At 48.0% G+C, this 20,646-nt stretch overlaps 1 protein-coding gene across 1 annotated transcript in view; it reads right to left on the reverse strand.

Annotated features, from left to right (window-relative positions):
- Positions 1 to 1,543: 1,543 nt before the first annotated feature.
- ABCC6 (ATP binding cassette subfamily C member 6) overlaps positions 1,544 to 20,646 on the reverse strand; it is a 63,741-nt gene continuing 44,638 nt past the window's right edge. Inside the window, exons 23-31 of the mRNA XM_059038300.2 lie at positions 13,667 to 13,977; positions 11,072 to 11,271; positions 8,594 to 8,720; positions 7,347 to 7,448; positions 6,334 to 6,480; positions 4,270 to 4,428; positions 4,009 to 4,175; positions 1,968 to 2,162; positions 1,544 to 1,652 (exon numbers count right to left, since the gene is read on the reverse strand). Coding sequence (XP_058894283.1) covers positions 1,544 to 1,652; positions 1,968 to 2,162; positions 4,009 to 4,175; positions 4,270 to 4,428; positions 6,334 to 6,480; positions 7,347 to 7,448; positions 8,594 to 8,720; positions 11,072 to 11,271; positions 13,667 to 13,977 — 1,517 coding nt within the window. The remainder of the gene's footprint in view (positions 1,653 to 1,967; positions 2,163 to 4,008; positions 4,176 to 4,269; positions 4,429 to 6,333; positions 6,481 to 7,346; positions 7,449 to 8,593; positions 8,721 to 11,071; positions 11,272 to 13,666; positions 13,978 to 20,646) is intronic.

Raw genomic sequence — 20,646 nt, forward strand, 5'->3', positions numbered from 1 at the left:
ACCTAATCAATTTACAAGCTTTTGCACAGCAAAGGAAACCATAAGCAAAATGAGAAGACAACCTGCAGAATGGAGAAAACATTTGCAAATGCTGCAACCAACAAGGGCTTAATTTCCAAAATATACAAACAGCTCATACAACTCAACAACAAAAAAACCCGAAACAAACCAATCCAAACAAACCAATCCAAAAATTTCTTCTCCAAAGAAGAAATACAGATGGCCAATAGGCACATGAAAAGATGCTCAACATTGCTAAGTATTAGAGAAATGCAAATCAAAACTATAAGGTACCACCTCACACCAGTCAGAATGGCCATCATTAAAAAGTCTACAAATAACAAATGCTGGAGAGGGTCTGGAGAAAATGAAACCTTCCTACACTGTTGGTGGGAATGTAAGTTGGTGCAGCCACTGTGGAACACAGTATGGAGGTTCCTCAGAAAACAAAATAAAATTACCATGTGATCCAGCAGTCCCACTCCTGAGCATATATCTGGACAAAACTATAATTCAAAAAGATACATGTACCCCTATGTTCATAGCACTATTCACAATAGCCAAGACATGGAAACAACCTAAATGTCCACTGACAGATAAATGGATAAAAAAAGATGTGGTACATACATACAACGGAATACTACTCAGCCATAACAAAGAATGAAATAACGCCATTTGCGTCAACATGGATGCAACTAGAGATTACCATACTAAGTGAAGTAAGTCAGAAAGAGAAAGACAAATACCATATGGCATCACTTATATGTGGAATCTAAAGTATGACACACATGAACCCATCTATGAAACAGAATCATGGACATAGAGAACAGACTCTGCTAAGGGGGAGGGATGGAGCGGGAGGTTGGGGTCAGCAGATGTAAGCTTTTATATACGGAATGGATAAACAACAATGTCCTGCTGTAGAGCACAGGGAACTATATTCCATATCCTATGATAAACCATAGTGGAAAAGAATATTTTTAAAAAGAATGTATATATATGTATAACTGAATCACTTTGCTGTACAGCAGTAATTATCACGTTGTCAATCAACTATACTTCAAACAAAAATATGTTATTATTGGGGGGAAAGTAGTAAAGGGTACACAAGGAGTTTTCTGGATTATTTTTTACTGCTTGTCAATCTACAATCATCTCAAAATAAAAGGTTACTCTGTAAAAGGTACACACACCATTGTTCCAGCCCCAGCCCCAGGGATTCTCATTTCATTGGTCTGTGGTGGAGCCTGGGCACAGGCAGTTCTTTGGGGTCCCCAGGTGAGTCCAGGGGCCAGACAGGGCAGAGAGCTGCTATCAACTTTAGCTCCAGGGTAGAGGGGGCTGGATGAGCCCTGATCAGGCTGACCTGCGGGTTGCTGTGTCCTCTTGGGTCTGGGGTGATCAGGCATTTTCTCCTCCCAGAGAGCAGAGAGGGGTCTAGACTCAATTCCACGGGGCCACTGACGACCCCGGGTCACTGTGTCTCCAGGGCCTGGCAGACTCTCTGGGTTGGTGGGGCGGGAGGAGGATCCAGGGGCTGGGCTCAGACCAGGCCTGATTCCTGTGCCAGCCTGTAAAACAGGCCCCTCTGGGCCAGCAGCTGGGCCGGGCTGCCGCTCTCTGCCACCTGCCCCTCGTCCATGACCAGCACCCTGCAAGGGAGAGGGACACAGCCAGCTCTTTGGACCCCAGCCCAGGGTCTTGGCCGCTCTGAATGCCCAGCGTGTCTGAGCGAGTCTGGCCTTCCACGCGGCTTCCTGACCCTGACGGCCCAGTTGGAAGCATCTGCTGGGCATGTATCTTCGGGCTTATCCTTCCCCTGTGGGCATCAGTCTTGCCACCTGTACAACGGGCACTTCATAATCTATTCCAGCGCCCTTCCAGCTCTAAACCCTGATGCCTTCCTCTGCCTGCAGGGGCGCCCTGGGGGCCAGCTGCGTGGGGTGGGGTGGGGTGTGGGGGCTTACCTGGTACAGTCCAGCACGGAGCGCAGGCGGTGGGCGATGAGTAGTACCGTGCACTGCGCAAACCAGCTCCCCAGGGCGGCCTGCATCTGGCGCTCCGTCCCCGGGTCCACAGCAGCCGTGGCCTCATCCAGGATGAGGATCTGGGTTTTCCGGAGAAGGGCACGTGCCAGACACAGGAGCTGCTTCTGGCCTAGGCTGGGAATGAGTGGGACAGGCCAAATGTTTGCACATCAGGACTGACCTGCAGGGGGTGCCCACAAATGTGTCCTCATGGCAGCTGCGTGAGTGGGGGATGTGTGCCCATCCCCAAACGTGGGTCCCTAGTCTACAGAGCTGGTAAGAATCCCCATCCTGCCATTTTTGAGCAGAGTGACATTAGGCAGGTCATTGAAACCCTCTGGGCCTCAGTTTCCCCATCTGTGCAATGGCTATCTCTGTTTCTATTCTATGGTCTTCACTATGTGCCAGACACATCCTATATGCTTATGTATATTAACTAATAAAGACCACAAAGGTAGGTATTGTGTCAATGAGTCCTTCCTCACTGGGTTGTGAGGATAAGACAAATCATATAAAAGCCATGCATGTCACAGAGTAAACCCTTCTTTTACTCCAGTTGCAGATGAGGAAGTTGAGGGTCAAGGTCACAGTCAGTGAGCCCCCAGAGCCTGGAGACTCAAGGGTGTTTGGGGCTGTTTCCTGCCATGTTCGGCTTCCTCTCAGAGTAAACCCTTTAGGGAACCAGCACCTACTACGGCCATGTGGGTGTCAGGTGCCTGGGCTTTGCTCCAGACTCACCACTTATGGGGTAGGTGAGTTGGCAACTCTCGAGCCTCAGATTCCAACTCTGTGAAATGGGATTAGTGAAAGTGCAGCTTTGAGGATTAAAATGAATATCGAAATGAATATTTCTTACATGCCAGGCACTGTGTCAACAACTTTACACATAGCACTCATTTAATCCTTGCACACATAGGCAGGTTCTAACTATTAGTCCCATTTTACAGATAAGGAAACTGAGGCACTGAAGATTAAGTAACCTGCCCAAGATCCTACAACTGTGTCTATGTTCCTGGCTACCAAGCCCTGCTGCCCCTCTAGTGCCATTACCACCCACGGTCCCTCACCCTAACATCTTCTGGGTCAGGTGGGTTTTAGAATCCAGAATGTCTTGACTTTTAAAAAGGCACACACCTGTACATCTATGTTCACAGCAGCACTATTTACAATAGCCAAAAGGTAGAAACAACCCAAGCGTCCATCAGTGGATGAACGGATAAGAAAAATGTGGTCTATCCATACAATGGAATATTATTCAGCCTTAAAAATGGAGGAAATTCTGGCACATGTTACATCATGGGTGAACATGGAGGACATTATGCTATGTGAGATAAGCCAGTCACAAAAAGACAAACACTATAATATTCCACCTAAATGAAGTACCTAGAGAAACAAAGTGAAATGGGGGCTGGTGGGAGGGAAGAATAGAGAATTGTTGTTTAATGGCTGCAAAGTTTCCGTTTCACAAAATGAAAAAGTTCTGGAGGTTTATTGCACAATGATGTGAATGTACTTAACACTATGGAATCGAACACTAAAAAATGGTTAAGATGATGTGTGTATTTCACTACGATTTCTTGAAGCTTTTAAAGGCGTTCACCCTATGTTACTTGACAACTCCAGTGAGCGTGGCGTTAGCGCCCAATAGCAAACACAATATTTTTGCAGCAAAATAAATGCTGAGTGAGATAAATACAGACCAGAAGTAGCCTCGTGTCAGTAGAGGTTGAGTTTTGCCACCAAATAAATTCAGAAACAACTTTAGGAAAAAGAAAAAATATCTCTTGATACTCAGAGACTGTGCTGGAGTTTGGAATGGCTGATGAGGGATGGAGTTTGTACTGTGATTAGGAATAGAATGGGGTTGATCATCCTTTGTGGGGAGGTGACTTCCAGGGCATATTACCCTGGGGGGGACCTTGGCCACACCTGCCTCTCCCCCAGCACTTCACAAGGTCTGGCTGGGGTGCGGCGACCCTACCTCAGGTTGTCGCCTTGGTCGGCACACTCGTAGTGCAGCTGGCCGGGCAGGCTGGCCACCGTGGCTCTGAGCTGCACCGTCTCCAGGGCCTCCCAGATGGCTTCGTCCGAGTGCTCATGTAGCATGTCGAGGTTCATTCGCAGAGAGCCGGGGAACAGGATGGGGTCCTGGCCGGGAGGGACAGTGGGTCAGAGCCGGGCCAGCCATGCCTCCCACCTCTCCCCCTCCCCCCACCTCTGCCCACCCCTCCCCAGGCCTCACCTGGGGGATGATGGTGATCCTGGACCGAAGTGTGTGCAGCCCCACTTGGGCGATGGGGACCCCGTCGATCCAGATCCCTCCCTCAGCCGCCTCTAGGAGCCGCAGCAGGCCCCCGGCCAGGGAGGACTTTCCTGCCCCTGTCCTGCCAACAATGCCCACCTGCCGGGGGATGGGGGAGTAAGGCCCATTCCGACCAGGCCTGGCCAGAAGAAGGCAGGCCATAGCCCACAGGGTTCCTGGGAATGTCTTTGCTAGATGTTTCCCCTGCACCCAAGACCCATCCATCTATCCATCATCCTTTGAGCATCCATCCTTCTAGCTGTCCATCTGTCCATATATCCATTCATCAATTCATCCAACCTTCTGTCTGTGCATTCTTCTCTATCTTCCCCTCATCCTGATACACCTCTCCCATCTTTTCATCCACTTCCCCACCCTTCCTTCTATTCCTTCATCCTTCCCCTTCCTTCCACACCCCCTCCATCATCCCTCATCTTCCCTTCCATCATTGCGTTTATCCCCCTTCCTTCTACCCTTCCCTCCCTCACGCTTCCTTCCTCCCCTCCTTCCATCCATATTCCTATCCTGCCTTACATCTCTCATCCTTTCTTCCACCCCCTCCTATCTGTCCATCCATCCTTCCACCCATGCCTCTTTCTTCTTTCCATCCAGCCCCCAATCCCAGTCATCCACCCTTCATCCTTCCATCTATCTGCCCACCTTTCTATCCATCCCCCATCCTTCCTTGACACTTGGTGGGGGTTCAACACTCTGTTTAATAAGTGAACGAAGCATGTGTGTCGCCCATTGTATGACAGGCACCAGGAATACAGAAATTAAGGAGTCCTTGCTCCAAAGGGCTCACCATCTGGTCTTGGAAATAGTGCACCTGAGTAAACTTAAATACAGTGTGATGAACAAGCACTCTCTATAATCAGGCTCTGGCCCTGCAGCAGTGGAGGTAAGCATGGAGGTGCTGCTGTTCATGTTGCTTGGGATGGGGGTTGATGGGGTAATCAGAGAAGGCTTCATGGAGGAGAAGATACTTGAGTGGAATCTTGAAGGATGACTAGGAGTTCAGGGAGGGGGAAGATTCCAGGTGAACCACACCAACTACTAGCCTGTAATCTCCTTGAGGGCAGCACCATGTACCCACCTGGCCCAGAGGCTGCTGCTCCACAAATGTTGCCTAAGCCCTGGCAGGGCAATGAATGAAGTGGAGAAAGGGCCTTGAATGCCAAGCTCAGGAGTTTGGGCTTTACCAGAAGGAAGCTGGGAGAGGGAGGAAGGTCTGGAGCAGGGAAATGACATGCTCAAATCAAGATCACAGGAGAATAGATTGGAGGGGGTGAAACAGGAAGCTGAGGGCCTGGAGCAGTGGAGGGGAGGGCAGGGAGGAAGTGTCGCCAGGTGGGGAGGGCAGAGAAGGATTCAATGAAGCAGCCTGACTAATCATCTGCAAATAAGGTGATATTAGGGGTGTTGTCAGAGTGAAAATGCAAATAATAATGAATAAAAGCATTGGTGAGCACTTCTGTAGCATTTGCTATGTGCCAGGCACTGTTCCAGGCAGTTTCTATATATTAACCCAGGTAAACTTCTCAACAACTCTATGAGGTTGACATTATTATTCCCATTTTACAGATGGGAAACTGAGACCAAGGCATGCAGTGACTTGTCCAAGGTCAGCCATGGCAAAGCAAGGAACTGAGCCCATGCAAACTGGATAAGTATGTGGAACATTCAGCACCTCACCCAGCACATAGTAGGTGTTCAACTAATGATAGAGAAAGAAGAAAGAAGTGGGGGTGATGCCTCTTCATCTGGGACACCAAGATGGGTGGGTTTCACCAAGATGGAAGCAGGTTTGGGGAAGATGATAAGTTCCATTTAGGGTGTGGTGGGTCTGAAGACTGGGGCACCTGAGGTGAGGACGTGGAGCAGGCAGCTGGTGCTCAGGACCTGGACCCGGGGTGATGCCCAGCCTGGCCATGGCTCTGAGGCCTCTCCAGCCGCCCTGTGGCCTGGCCACCACAAGGGGGAAGTTGTAGGTGAGCCGCTCACCTTCTCTCCTGCGTGGATCTTGAAGGACACTCCCCGCACGGCCAGCGGGAGCTCGGGTCGGTATCTCAGCCCAAAGTCCCGGAACTCGATCTGCCCCCCACGAGGCCAGGGGGGCCGGGCCGCACAGGTGGCCGGCCTCCAGGGTGCCTAGGGCAGGAGGGGACACTGGGTCAGAGGAGCCTTTCTCCAGACTTCTCACAAAAGGGCCCCTCTCTCTGACCCTCAGTTTCCTCTTCTGTAAAGTGGGCTTATTTTCTGCTATTTTACAGGTTTATTATGGGGCATGGAATGCAGCAAGGCTAAAAACAAATAATATTTGGTATAGTGAAAATAAAAGAAATAATGTGTTGACTACTCTTTATCTATTGTTGTTATTAGCCATTATTAATTTTCAAATAATATTCTCTCTTTCGCTAGTAGAGGTAGACACTCTCCTTTTAGTGAAAAGGGCAAGTCTGTGCAGTGGGGAGACCAGTGCTGCCATTTGCTATTCCTGTGACCTTGAACAGGTCACTCCACTCCCTTGAGCCTTGGTTTTGCCATCTGTGAAATGGGGCTAATTAGAGTGGTGGACATGTATTGAGTGTTTGCGGTGTGCCAGACACTGTGTGAAGTCCTTTATTGTGGGATGACCTCCTAGTACACCCAGCACTGTTATGTTGCTGCTATGTTTCTCTACTGTTCCTATTATGTTTCAGCAGTGCTATCATGTTACTGTTGTGCTGCTGTTATGTCTCTGTAATGTTGCTATCAAGCTGCTGTTATGTCACTGTCATGTTGCTGTTACTTCTGGTCCCCTGTTACTCAGAGTGCCCTGCCTTGCCATTCAGAGGAACCAGGATTTGACCTCGTCTCAGACCCTACCCTCTTAACCATTACTGCCACCTTGGCTGTGACTGCAGTCTGCGGTGGTGGGGACTGTAAAGCCGGTGGCGGATGTCAACATGGGTCCACCGTCCTCTGCTGTAGGTCCTGGATGGTGCCCGCTTCCCCCTCCATCTCTTGCCCATTACCTCCTTGGGCGTCTGGGCGTAGTCCTTCAATCGTTCCACCGACACGATGCTGCTCTCCAGGTCTGTCCAGCTGCGAACAGCCCACTGCAGCGTCTGGGTCACCTGATTCGAGAAGACACCTCAGGACAGCTTCAGCAAGGCCACCCCACAGGTGAGGCAGGGGCTGGGAGGCGGGACCCGGGGCAGACAAGGGGGCAGAATTTGGCTGCAGCCACAAGGATCCCTCTTTTCCTTTAGTTGAACTGGAATATATGGACCAGAAAGGAGCCCTCGGACATCAGCTTATCCAACCCTTCTTGAAACAGGTAGGGAGACAGGACCAGAGAAGGTGTGTGGCCCTCTCAAGGACACCCAGCAGGATCCAGCCCAATGACTTCCATTCAGAGAGGTTTCCCTCCACTTAACACTGATTTCCCACTTGGAACCACGCCAAGCTCCTCCTCAGGGCCTGCTCGCCTGCCTGCTCCAGCCCTGCCCGCACCCCCTCCCAACCTCATTTCCCTCCAGTTTTGTCCTCACACTCTCTCCAGCCACACCGCTTTCTTGTTGTTCCTCTAACACACCAGTCGCGTCCCTCCCGCCATCCCAGGGCCTTTCCTCCTGCTGTTCCCTCCTCCCCTTCCCCTCCCCTATTCCCCCACTTCCTTTAGGCCACAGATCTTAAGCCCCCTTCTCAGAGAGGTCTTCCGGGCCATGCAAAAGAAAAGCACCCTCCCCCCAATCATGTTCCATCCTGTTACTTGCTTTATCCTTAAGCTTAGTTGCCTCAACTGTAAAATGAGGACAGTAATAGTACCCCTGGTGGGGTTGTGGGCAGGATTAAATGAGCTAATATTTATAAAGCTCTTAGAACAATGTCTCATTCATAATGAATGCTACTTACATATATGTGTGTGTATATATATATATATATCTTTTCCTTTACAGATGTCATAACCTGACATTAAATATTGTTACTAATAGTTAACAAAACATTAACAATGCACTGGAAATGGACTCTGTCTACTTTATCTCAGTGAGTCTTTATAGTATCTGAAGTGAAGGGATTACTGCCCATTTTTCAGAGGAGCACACTGAGGCTCCGAGAGGGAAGAAGAGTCTCGCCTGAGGTCCAGCCTAGGCTCTTGCAGAGCCGTGTCTTCCTCACTGGTTGGTAGTTTAGACTCAGGTCCTTGAAGGTCCCACTGGCAGAGGTCTGTGTCCATTCTGCCCGCACTCCAGAGCCCAGGTTGGGGTGTCGGACGTACCTGCAGGGCAGCCGAGACAGAGAAGCCCACAAGGCCGGGGCTGAGGTGGGCCTTGCTCAGGACTGCGCACAGGGCGGCCGCAAACACCAGCCCGTTCCCCAGGAGCTCCAGGTTGGAAGCGAGCCACCTGCGAGGGGACAGGTAAGAGTGGGGTCAGTGGGGCCTCTCTGTGCTACCTACCTCCTTGGGCACAAGGCCTGGACAGCGTGCCGGCTTGAGTGCCCCTGGGGTCCCGGCAACGGTCTCCTTCACACCCAGGCCCCACCTGAGCTCGGAGGGGTGGGAGGCCGATGCTGTCCTGTCTCACCTGCGCCCAGCTCAGGGCCTGGCACACAGTAGGTTCTCAAGTAAGCTCTGCTGTGCTGCCACTTTTCTGTCCCCAGGCTGTGCCAAGCCATGTCCCCTGTGTTCCCCCTGCCTGAATCCGACCTCCATCTTCATGTGGCCAACATCTTACCCTCACACAGCCAGCTCAAGCATCACCTCCTCAGAGAGCCCTCGGGACCACTCCTCCCTTTTATCACTCTGTATAACTAAACTAACTAGTTAATCAGTCCTTGACTGTCGGCCTCCATCAGTAGCCTCATGATCCCATGAGCTCCATGAGGGCAACAACTTTGTCTTTTTAAATTAATTAATAATTAATATTTCATTTTTGGCTGTGTTGGGTCTTCGTTGCTGCGCATGGGCTTTCTCTAGTTGCAGTGAGTGGGGGCCACGCTTCGTTGCGATGCGCGGGCTTCTCATTGCGGTGGCTTCTCTTGTTGCAGAGCACGGGCTCTAGGCGCGTGGGCTTCAGTAATTGCAGCACACGGGCTTCCGTAGTTGTGGTGCACGGGCTCTAGAGCGCAGGCTCGGCAGTTGTGGCGCACGGGCTTAGTTGGTCCGCGTCATGTGGGATCTTCCCGGACCAGGGCTCAAATCTGTGTCCCCTGCACTGGCATGCGGATTCTTATCTACTGCACCACCAGGGAAGTCCATCAACTTTGTCTTGTTCATGGCTCTGTCCCCAGGACCCAGCATAGGACTGAGCACGTAGTAGGTTCTCAACAAATACACATTGAATGGATGAGGAAATTGAATTCCTACTTCTTTTTCCTTTTATTGAATTCCTACTTGACCATTGATTCATGCATTCATTCAGCAGATATGTATTCAGCACCTACTGTGTGCCATGCATGCTGGAGATGCTGGGGACACAGCCGCAAACCAAACGGATAAAAATCCCTGTCTTCCAGGGACTCTGGGCTTCACTGCATAAAGCACCTAGTCCTCTTAACAACCCCACGATGGGAGGACTGTTGTCCCCATTTGACAGATGAGGACACCAGGACTCAGAAGGGTTAGGTACTTGCCCAAGTCCACACACATAACAAACACCGGGATTTGAAGCCACATCTGCCTGACTGAGGGTCTGCCACTTCCTAGATGGCTGACCTTGGGGGAGTCCCTCACTTCTCCGAACCCCAGTTTACCCATCTGTGGGATGAAGTAACATCTGGCTCATTATAGTTGTGAGGATTAAATGAGATACACCCACCATATCTGGCGCAGAAATCATTGACCCTTCCACAAAGTAGGTGCTTCCTAAATGTTTGTAAGGTCCCTCCTCCCTAGGCTAGGACCCCAGGAAGGGGCAGGGCAGGTCACCCAGAAGGCATATGGCGATGAGACACTGCCCACAGCTACAGGGCCTCATAGCCCCAGCTGGCTGGGGATCTGGGCAGAAAGAAGGAAGGAACTGAAACTTATTGAATTCACACCCATTGTGTGCTTGACCCTCTCCACACTCTGGTACCAGACGGACTGGATTCAGATCCTCACTCCACCATGTATTTGCAGTGTGGCCCTGGGCAAGTTCCTAAATCCCTCTGGGCCTAAGATTCATCATCTATAAAAGAGTCTCTGCCTGGTGGAGTTGTTAATAGGATTAAAAAAATTAATCCACAGAGGATGCTGAGGACTGTGTGCTGGGCATGTGGTAAGCACATGACAAGGATTAGCTATGAGTGTATTTGTTTAATCTCAGTAGCCACTCCATGAGTGCAAACTCACTTTGACAAATGAGGCTCAGAGAGGTTATGTGACTTGCCCAAGATCATCCAGCTAGTAAGTTGCAGAGCTGGGATTTGCACCTGTGTCTGTCTGTGCTCAAAGCTTGTGTTCTTATTCTTGCTTAGTACCGAAAGGAGGCTGAGGATGCTTATGTAGCTCCTTTGTCACCAAGGCAACAGAGGCTTCTTCCCTTTTGCTGACACCTGTGCTTCCTGCCCACCTGCTGCTGGGGACCCCTCAGGCCAAGGTCCATCTGCGCACAGTGTGAGCCGTGTGCACCCGTGGGATCTAGGCTCTGCTTTACCCTCGATTCGCTGTGACCTTGAGCAGGCCACTTGACCTCTCTGACCACACAGTATGACCTTAGGTCTCATCCTCTGGGGACACAGAAGGATTATAGGTTCTTCTCTGCCCCCTTCCTACCTGTCAGCCACCAGCCGCGGGAAACTGACTCTCTGGCTTTCATCCATGTGTGCGTCGTTCTGAGCCACAAAGCGGCCCTGGACCCGGAAGGCCCTGACCACTGCTCCACCCTGGAACGTCTCGGCCACATGGGAACACACGGATGAGTACCTGGCTGATTCCAGGCGTCGGAGCTGGCATGAGCTGGCCACATACAGGCTCTGAAGTGGGACAGTGGGGAGCAGAGGGGTTACAAACACAGAGAGACAGTTTGAGAAGCATAGGGAACTCTGTTACCAACTTGCTGTGTGACCCTGGGTCAGTGGCTTCTCTTCTCTGGGCTCCAATTTCCTTGTAGAATCAGAGTTCCATGGGTCTTTTTAAAAATCACCTGAGAGGGCTTCCCTGGTGGCGCAGTGGTTGAGAGTCCGCCTGCTGATGCAGGGGACACGGGTTCGTGCCCCAGTCCGGGAAGATCCCACATGCCGCGGAGCGGCTGGGCCCGTGAGCCATGGCCGCTGGGCCTGCGCATCCGGAGCCTGTGCTCCGCAACGGGAGAGGCCACAGCAGTGAGAGGCCCGCGTACCACAAAAACAAAACAAAACAAAACAAAAAAATCACCTGAGAATCTTCAAAAACTCCCAATGCCTCACCCCCGAACTATTGAATCAGAATCTCTGGTGGCATCACCTTGGCCTTGGAATTTTTAAAAAGCCTTCGGGTGATTCTCAGGTACAGCCAGGATGGAGAAACCCCTAGTCTATAGTAAATATCTCATTCTCAGCTCTAAGGCCAACTGCTTCACTTAGGGCCAGTCACTGTGGGAACGAAGCCGCAAAGGGCAAGGAAGGCAGCTTGACAAGTCAATTTCATTCACTGAACTCGAAGGTTACATGCCAGGTGCTGGGAACACGATGATGCACAAACAATATATATTGTTATTTGGCTTGAGGTTGGAAGTTGTGTGCAGCTGGCAGGCAGGAAGGAACCTGCATTTGCTGATCACCCAGGCTGCCTGCCAGGCTCTTTCCAAATACAGTTGACCCTCGAACAACATGGGTTTGAACTGCACAGGTCCACTTATTTGTGGATATTTTTCAATAGTAAATACTACAGTACTACGTTCTGCACTTGGTTGAATCTGTGGATATGGAGGAACTGTGTATACAGAGGCCCAACTATAACTTCTAAGCAGATTTTTGATTGCAAGGAGGGTCAGTGCCCCTAATCCCCACGTTGTTCAAGGGTCAACTGCAGTATTCAGTCATTGTGAGGTGGGCATTAGTGTCGTTCACAGTTTATAGGTAAGAACACCAGAGGCTCAGAGGGATTAAGCAGCTGGTCTAAGCCTCTATAGCAAGCAAGTGGCAGGACCTGGATTCAATCACATCTCTGTCCGACTCCAAAGCTCTAGAGAAGCAGTTCCTCCCCCAGGTCAAGAGGCTATAGAAAAGACTTGGGATAGTTGTGGTAGGCAGTGATGGCCATGTTTTTTGTCTGGCTACCGTGTTTTGTTTTGTTTTTTCTACTTCTGATTTTTGTCTGATTTTTACAGAGTAAACTATTCCTTTGGTCACAGTGATGAGCTCAGGGATGACACATGCCTCATGAAAGGCCAATCAGAATCTTCCCTGGGATGGATGTGTGAATGCTGAGCTGGAGAAAAGTTGCTTTGTGTCGGGGGTTGCTGAGGTGGGAGGCTGTGAGTATAGGGTTGCAAGGGGGGCCATCAGACCTGCCCCCTGGAAAAGGAGTGTGTGCAAAATTAGGCCAAGCAGAGCTGAGCCAGTGATTCTTAAATATTAGCATGGATCAGAATTACCTGGAAGGTTCATTAAAACCCAGATTTCTGGGCCGCAGCTCCATAGTATCTGAGTCAGTAGGTCTTGAATGGGGCCTAAGAGTGTGCATTTCTAACTAGTTCCCAGGTGAAATTGATGCTGCTGGTCTGATACCACACTTCAAGAACCACTGAGGGAAGATATGGAAAGAGTGACAGTGTCCTAGTGAGAGCTGACCCCCTGCACCCTGGCAGCATAAGCCATTAAATTCTGATCTTGTGTTTAAGCTAATTTAAGTTGGTCTCTGGTTCTGGCAACTGAAAGAGTCGAGCCTAATACAATGGTCTTTGAGAGTTTGCAATGCCTTCTTGGTTTCCAAATCATTGAGGAAGAGGTAGCTGATTTCAGCAACAGCAGCAGTATAAACTGTCAGATGTTAAGAACTTTTTTTTTTTGCGGTACGCGGGCCTCTCACTGTTGTGGCCTCTCCCTTTGTGGAGCACAGGCTCCAGACGCGCAGGCTTAGCGGCCATGGCTCACGGGCCCAGCCGCTCCGCGGCATGTGGGATCCTCCCGGACCGGGGCACGAACCCGTGTCCCCTGCATCGGCAGGTGGACTCTCAACCACTGCGCCAGCAGGGAAGCCCAGATGTTAAGAACACTGATGTGAACATTTGGGAGACAGAGATGAGAGTAAGTGTTAGAAACAGACTGGGGTGTCTCTGTCTCTGAGAATTCTTCTAGGGGCAGCTCCCTAGAAGAGTCCTGCGCAGAGACAGGGGACTGGTGGAGGTGACCTCGGCCGGCCCCCGGAGCCTCTCCAACCTCCCCTTACCTGAAACCCGGCATAGAGGAGCAGCAGCGGCAGGATGGCCACGACAGCCAGCGGGGTGGCCACTGTCACCACCAGGCCAACTTCCAGGAGTCCGAAGGCGTACATCAGCAGAGACCGGGCTTTGTCTGGGATGTCCACATCTACTATGTCTGTCTCTTTGGAGAAGCGGTTCAGCAGGTTCCCAATGGGCGTCCGCTCAAAGAAGCCAATAGGAGACTGTGCTACGTCCCACAGGAGCCCCCGGAAGAGCAGGCTGGATGCCCGGATCCCGCCTAGGAGCACTGTGGCCATGGAGGCAAAGAGCCCGATTGCTGGGGAGAGAAAAGGGGTCAAGGCATAAGGGCTGGAGACCCCCATCACCCTGTGGTGGCCATATTATGCACTGGCCACCCTGATTTATCCTTTGATGGAACCACCATACAGTGGGTTGAATAGTGTCTCCCCCCAAATTCATGTCCACCAGGAACCTCAGAATGTGACCTTATTTGGAAAGAGGGCCTTTGAAGATGTTATTAGTGAAAAAGCTTGAGGTGAAATCCTGGATTTAGGGTGGCTTCTAAATCCGATGACTAGTGTCCTTATAAGAAGAGGAGAGGACGCACAGAGAAACAGAGAAGAAGATGATGTGAAGATGGAGACAGAGACTGGAGTGATACACCACAAGCCCAGGAATGCCAAGGATGGCTGGCAGCCAGCAGAAGCTAGGAGAAAGGCATGGGACAGTTTCTCCTTCAGAGCCTCCAATTTTTGCTGACACCTTGATTTTGGACTTCTGGCTTCAGAACTGTGAGAGAATAAAAATGTCTGTCGTTCTAAGCTACCAAGTTTGTGGTAATCCGTATTATAGCAGCCCTAGGAAACTAATACACCCCCTTTCTCCCAGTGCTAATCTGTGTGCTTGGAATGGAGCTAACTTCACTCTCTGTTTCTGGGGTGGGGCAAATTTCATCCCTAGCCAATCCGAACTACTGCAGTTGGCTCAGGGGTGAACACATGACCCAAGTCAGGCCAATGAGACCTGGGACTTTTGGGAAGAGGTACTCACTTTGTGGGATACTATGTTAGCACCAGGGGAAGCAGCCTGCCTGGACAGGAAGCTATCATAGAGGAAGAAAATGAAGCTAATCTTCCAGCATTTGCTGCATCCCTGGATCCAGCCATACCTCAAGCTTGTTACCTATGTATTCCAGTCCCACAAGCCAATAAATTCTCTTGTTGCTTAAGCTAGTTTGAGACATACAGTTTTAAATAGTTAGTATATTATACCTGTATAGTTTGTAGCTATATTAACCTCAAATAGAGCAGACTTTAGAGTAAGGAAAGTTATCAGGGATAAATAAGGGGCATTACATAGTGATAAAGGGGTCAGTTACTCAAGAAGACATAACAATCCTTAATGTGTATTACCTAACAACAGGGCATCAAAATATGTGAGGCAAAATCTGATAGAACTGCAAGGAGAAATAAATGAATCCATTATCATAGTTGGAGACTTCAACACCCCTCTATCAGAAAAGGCAGAAAATCCAGCAGGCAGAAAATGAGTAAGGAGAGAGATGAACTCAACAACATCAATCAACTGGATATAATGGACATCAACAGACCACTTCATCCAACAGCAGAAGAACACAAATTCCTAAGCTCACATGAAACATTCACTAAGATAGACCACATTCTGGACCATAGAATACACCTTAACAAATTTAAAAGAAAGAAATTATACAGTGTCTGTTCTCAGACCACAGTGGAATTATACTAGAAATAACAAATACTTGGAAAATCCCCAATACTTGAATATTAACACATTTCTAAGTAACACGTGGGTCAAAGAAGAAACCTCGTGAGAAATTTTAAAATATTTTGAACTAAATGAAAATAAAAACACAACTTACCAAATTTGGGGCATGTAGTGAAAGCAGTACTTAGAGGGAAATGTATAGCACTGAATAAATATATATTAGAGAAAAGAAAGCTCTAAAATCCATCGTCTAAGCTTCTACTTTAGGAAACTAGAAAAAGAAGGGGAAATTGAATCCAAAGTGAGCAGAAGAAAAGACAATAAAAATTACAGTAGAAATCAGTGAAATTGAAAACAGGAAATCAATGAAACCAAAGCTTAGTTCTTTGAAAAGATAAAAAAATTGATAAGCTTCTAGCCAGGCTAAGAAGAAAGAGAGAAGACACAAATTACTAATATCTGAATTTTTTTAAATATTTTTGCGGTACGTGGGCCTCTCACTGTTGTGGCCTCTCCCGTTGTGGAGCACAGGCTCTGGACGCGCAGGCTCAGTGGCCACGGCTCACAGGCCTAGCCGCTCCACGGCATGTGGGATCTTCCTGGACCGGGGCACGAACCCGTGTCCCCTACATCGGCAGGCGGACTCTCAACCACTGCGCCACCAGGGAAGCCCTGACAAATTTTTTAAAGGGACATCACTACAGATCCCATGGATATTAAAAGTATAAAAAAGGAATACCAGGAACAGCTCTATGTCCATAAATTTGATAACCTAGGATAAATGGACCAGTTCCTTGATAGACACAATCTACTAAAACTTATGCAAGAAGAAATAGACAATCTGAATAGGCCTATAACTATTAAATAAATTGAATTGACAATTAATAACTTTCCAAAAGAGGAACTGCCAGGCCCAGATGAGTTCACTAACAAATATTTAAGGAGAAATTATACCAATTCTCTACACTCTCTTTCAGAGGGTTGAAACAGAGGGAATACTTCCTAACTTATTCTATGAGGGCAACATTCCCTAATACCCAAATCAGACAGACAGTACAAGAAAACTGTATAGACCAATATCTCTCAAGAACGTACATGTAAAAATCTTCAACAAAATATTAGCAAATTAAATCCAACAATGTATGAAAAGAATCATACATCATGACCAAGTGGAATTTATCCCAGATATGCAAGGCTGCTTCAACATTTGAAAAATTGGGACTTCGCTAGTGGTCCAGTTGTTAAGACCCTGCGCTCCCAATGCAGGGGGCCCAGGTTTGATCCCTGGTCAGGGAACTAGAACCTGAATGCCACAACTAAAGATCCCACATGCAACAATGAAGATCTTGCACGCAGCAGTGAAGATCCTGCATGTGACAACTAAGACCCAGCACAGCCAAATAAATAAATAAATATTTTAAAAATCTGAAAAATCAATTAATATAATCTATCACATCAATAGGCTAAAAAAGAAAAATCACCTGATCATATCAATAGATGCAGAAAAAGATTAGACAAAATCCAATACCTATTCATGATAAAACAATAAATAAACAAAAACAACCCCCCCCCAAAACAAAACCCAAAACCTCTCTCAGTAAAATAGGAATAGAGAACTTCCTCAACTTGATAAAGAATATCTATTAAAAACCTAATGGTGGGCTTCCCTGGTGGCGCAGTGGTTGAGAGTCCGCCTGCTGACGCACGGGTTCGTGCCCCGGTCCGGGAAGATCCCACGTGCCGCGGAGCGGCTGGGCCCGTGAGCCGTGGCCGCTGAGCCTGCGCGTCTGGAGTCTGTGCTCCACAACGGGAGAGGCCACAACAGTGAGAGGCCCGCGTACCACAAAAAAATAAATAAATTATAAAAACCTAATGGTGAGAAGCTTGGTGCTTTCCCAATAAGATCTGGAACAAGGCAAGAATATCCCCTCTTACCACTCTTATTCTACACCCTGCTAGAAGTCCTAGTTAATGCAATAAGATAAGGAAATAAAAGGTATGCGGATTGCCAAGGAAGAAATAAAGCTGTATTTGTTTGCAGATCACATGATCATCTATGTAGAAAATCTGAAAGAACTGACCAAAAACTCCTGAAACTCATAAGCAATTATAGCAACATTCCAGGATGCAAGGTTAGTATGAAAAATTCAACCACTTTCCTATATGCCAGCAATGACCAAGTGGAATTTGAAGTTAAAAACACAATACCATTTATCGCAATACCATTAGCACCCCCTAAAATGAAATATCAAGGTACAAATCTAACAAAATAAGTATAAGATCTATATGAGGAAAACTACAAAACTCTGATGAACAACTTCAAAGAACTAAATTCCATGTTCATAGATAGGAAGAGTCAGTATTGTCAAGATGTCAGTTCTTCCCAACTTGATCTAAAATTCAATGCAATCTCTATCAAAATCCCAGCGAGTTATTTTGTGGACATTGAAAAATTAATTATAAAGTTTATTTGGAGAGGCAAAAGATCCAGAATAGTCAACTCCATATTGAAGCAGAAGAATAAAGTTGGAGGACTGACACTATCTAAATTCCAGACTCTGCTAAAAAAATAAAAACCACAATAATCAAGACTGTGTGGTATATTATGGGGGGGGGAGTAGCCAAGATGGTGGAGTAGGAAGACCCTGAGCTCACCTCCTCCCACAGGCACACCAAAATTACAACTATTTACACAGCAACCACTGATGAGAAAAACCAGAAGACTAACAGAAAAGATCTTCTGGAACTAAAGATATAAAGAATGAACCACAGGGCTTCCCTGGTGGCACAGTGGTTGAGAGTCCGCCTGCCGATGCAGGGGACACGGGTTCATGCCCCGGTCTGGGAAGATCCCACATGCCGCGGAGCGGCTGGGCCTGTGAGCCATGGCCACTGAGCCTGCGCGTCCGGAGCCTGTGCTCTGCAACGGGAGAGGCCACAACAGTAAGAGGCCCACGTACTGCAAAAAAAAAAAAAAAAAAAGAAAGAAAAAAAAGAATGAACCACAATGAGATGGGTAGGAAGGGCAGAGACACAGTATAGTCAAGACCCACACCCTTGGGTGGGTGACCCATAAATAGGTCAATTGCAGAGACTCTCCCCAAAGAGCATGGTGTCTGAGCCCCACATAAGGCTCCCCAGGAAGATGAGCTCTTATGGGAAGATGAGCCCCAGAACACTAGGTTTTGAAGACTAGACTTTCAGGAAAGCCAGGGGGCTGTAGGAAATAAAAACTGTATTCTTAAAGGGTGCACATAAAAAGTGAATGTTCCAAGACCCAGGGCAGAAGCAGTAACTTGAAAGGAGCCTGGGTCAGACATACCTGTTGATCTTGGAGAGATCCTGGAGAGCCTTCTGGATAGGCAGGAGGCAACTGGAGTTCACCCTGGGGATACAGATGCTGGCAGCAGCCACTTTGGGTAGCTTGTTTTACCACAAGGACACTGGTGCTGGCAAGTGCCATTTTGGAATACTTCCTCGAGCTTATTAGCCTTGGGACCTGGCCCTGCCCACTAGCCTGTCATCACCAGTAGTGAGATGCCTCAGGCCAAGCAGCCATCCAGGTGAGGACAGCAGGCTGACTGCCTGAGTGTCCAGCCACCCCAGGACCCAGCCCCACATACCAGTGCACTGGCACTAGCCCTAGGAACCCTGGGACCCTGCAGTCAGCTATTAGGACCCAGCCCCACCCACTGGCAGGCCAACACCAACTCTGAGACACCCAGAGCCCTGAATCTAGAGATCCCAGGACCCAGCTCCACCCATCAGTGAGCCAGCACTGGCCTTGGAACCCCTGGGGCTCTGTAGCCAGCTACCTTTTGACCTGGCCCCACCACCAGTGGCTAGCAGCCTCTGCACAAGGCAGGGCCTGGCAACCAACCAGACTAGGGATCAGCCATGACTATCAGACCACCCACAGTAGTCAAGCTACTACAACAGAAGGGCCCATGCAACCCACACAGGGGCAGTCCTAGAGCATATAGCTCTGGTGACAAGAGGGGAGTGTGCAGCTGGGAAATATAGGATGTCTACTACAAAAAAGTCACTTCTCCAAGATTGGGAAACATAACCAACCTACCAAATACATAGAAATAAAAAGAGTGAATTAGGCAAAATGAGGTGACAGAGGAATATGTTCCTAATGAAAGAACAAGGTAAAACCCCAGAAGAAGAACTAAGTGAAGTGGAGATAAGCCCCAGTAAAGAGTTCAAGGTAATGATCATAAAGATGCTCAAAGAACTTGGGAGAAGAATAGATGAACACAGTGAGAAGCTAGAAGTTTTTACCAAAGAGTTAGAAAATATAAAGAAGAACCAAACAGAGCTGAAGAATACAATAACCAAAATAAAAAATACACTAGGAGGAATCAACAGTAGATTAGATGATACAGAGGAACAGATCAGTGAACTGGAAGACAGAGTAGTGGAAATCACTCAAACTGAACAGGAAAAAGGAAAAAAAAGAGAGTATTATTTAGGAGATCTTTGGAACAACAACCAAGGGTACAAACATTCACATTATAGGGGTCCCAGGAGGAGAAGAGAGAGAAAAGGGCAGGGAACATATTTGAAGACATAGAGTTGAAAACTTCCCTTACCTGGGAATAAAAGCAGACATCCAGGTCCAGGAGTACAGTCAGTCGCAAATAGGATCAACCCAAAAAGGACCACACCAAGACACGTTGTAATTAAAATGGCAAAAAATAATGATAAAGAGACAATATTAAAAGCAGCAAGGGAAAAGCTACAAATTATGTGCGAGGAAACTCCCATAAGGCTATCAGCTGACTTTTCAGCAGAAACTCTGCAGGTCAGAAGGGAGTGGCACAATATATTAAAGTAATGAAAGGAAAAAAACTACAACCACTTTCATTCAGATTTGAAGGAGAGATCAAATGTTTTACATACAAGCAAAAGCTAAAAGAGTTCAGCACCAAAAAAAACAGCTTGACAAGAAATGTTAAAGGGAATTCACTAAGCAAAAAAGGAAAGCCCACAACTAGAAATACAAACAGTACGAAAGGAAAAATCTCATTGGTGAAAGCAAATATACAGTAAAAGTGCTAAACCAACCACATATAACGCTAATAGGAAGATTAAAAGATGAAAGTCATAAAATCATCTATATCCACAATAAGTAGTTAAGGGATACACAAAACAAAAAGATGTAAAATATGATGTCAAAAACAGTAAATGTGGCAGGGAGAGAAAAAAAAAGCAAGGCTGTTAAATGCATTCAAAC

The sequence above is a fragment of the Kogia breviceps genome, chromosome 14, assembly GCF_026419965.1.
Source record: "Kogia breviceps isolate mKogBre1 chromosome 14, mKogBre1 haplotype 1, whole genome shotgun sequence".
NCBI classification, from domain to species: domain Eukaryota; kingdom Metazoa; phylum Chordata; class Mammalia; order Artiodactyla; family Physeteridae; genus Kogia; species Kogia breviceps.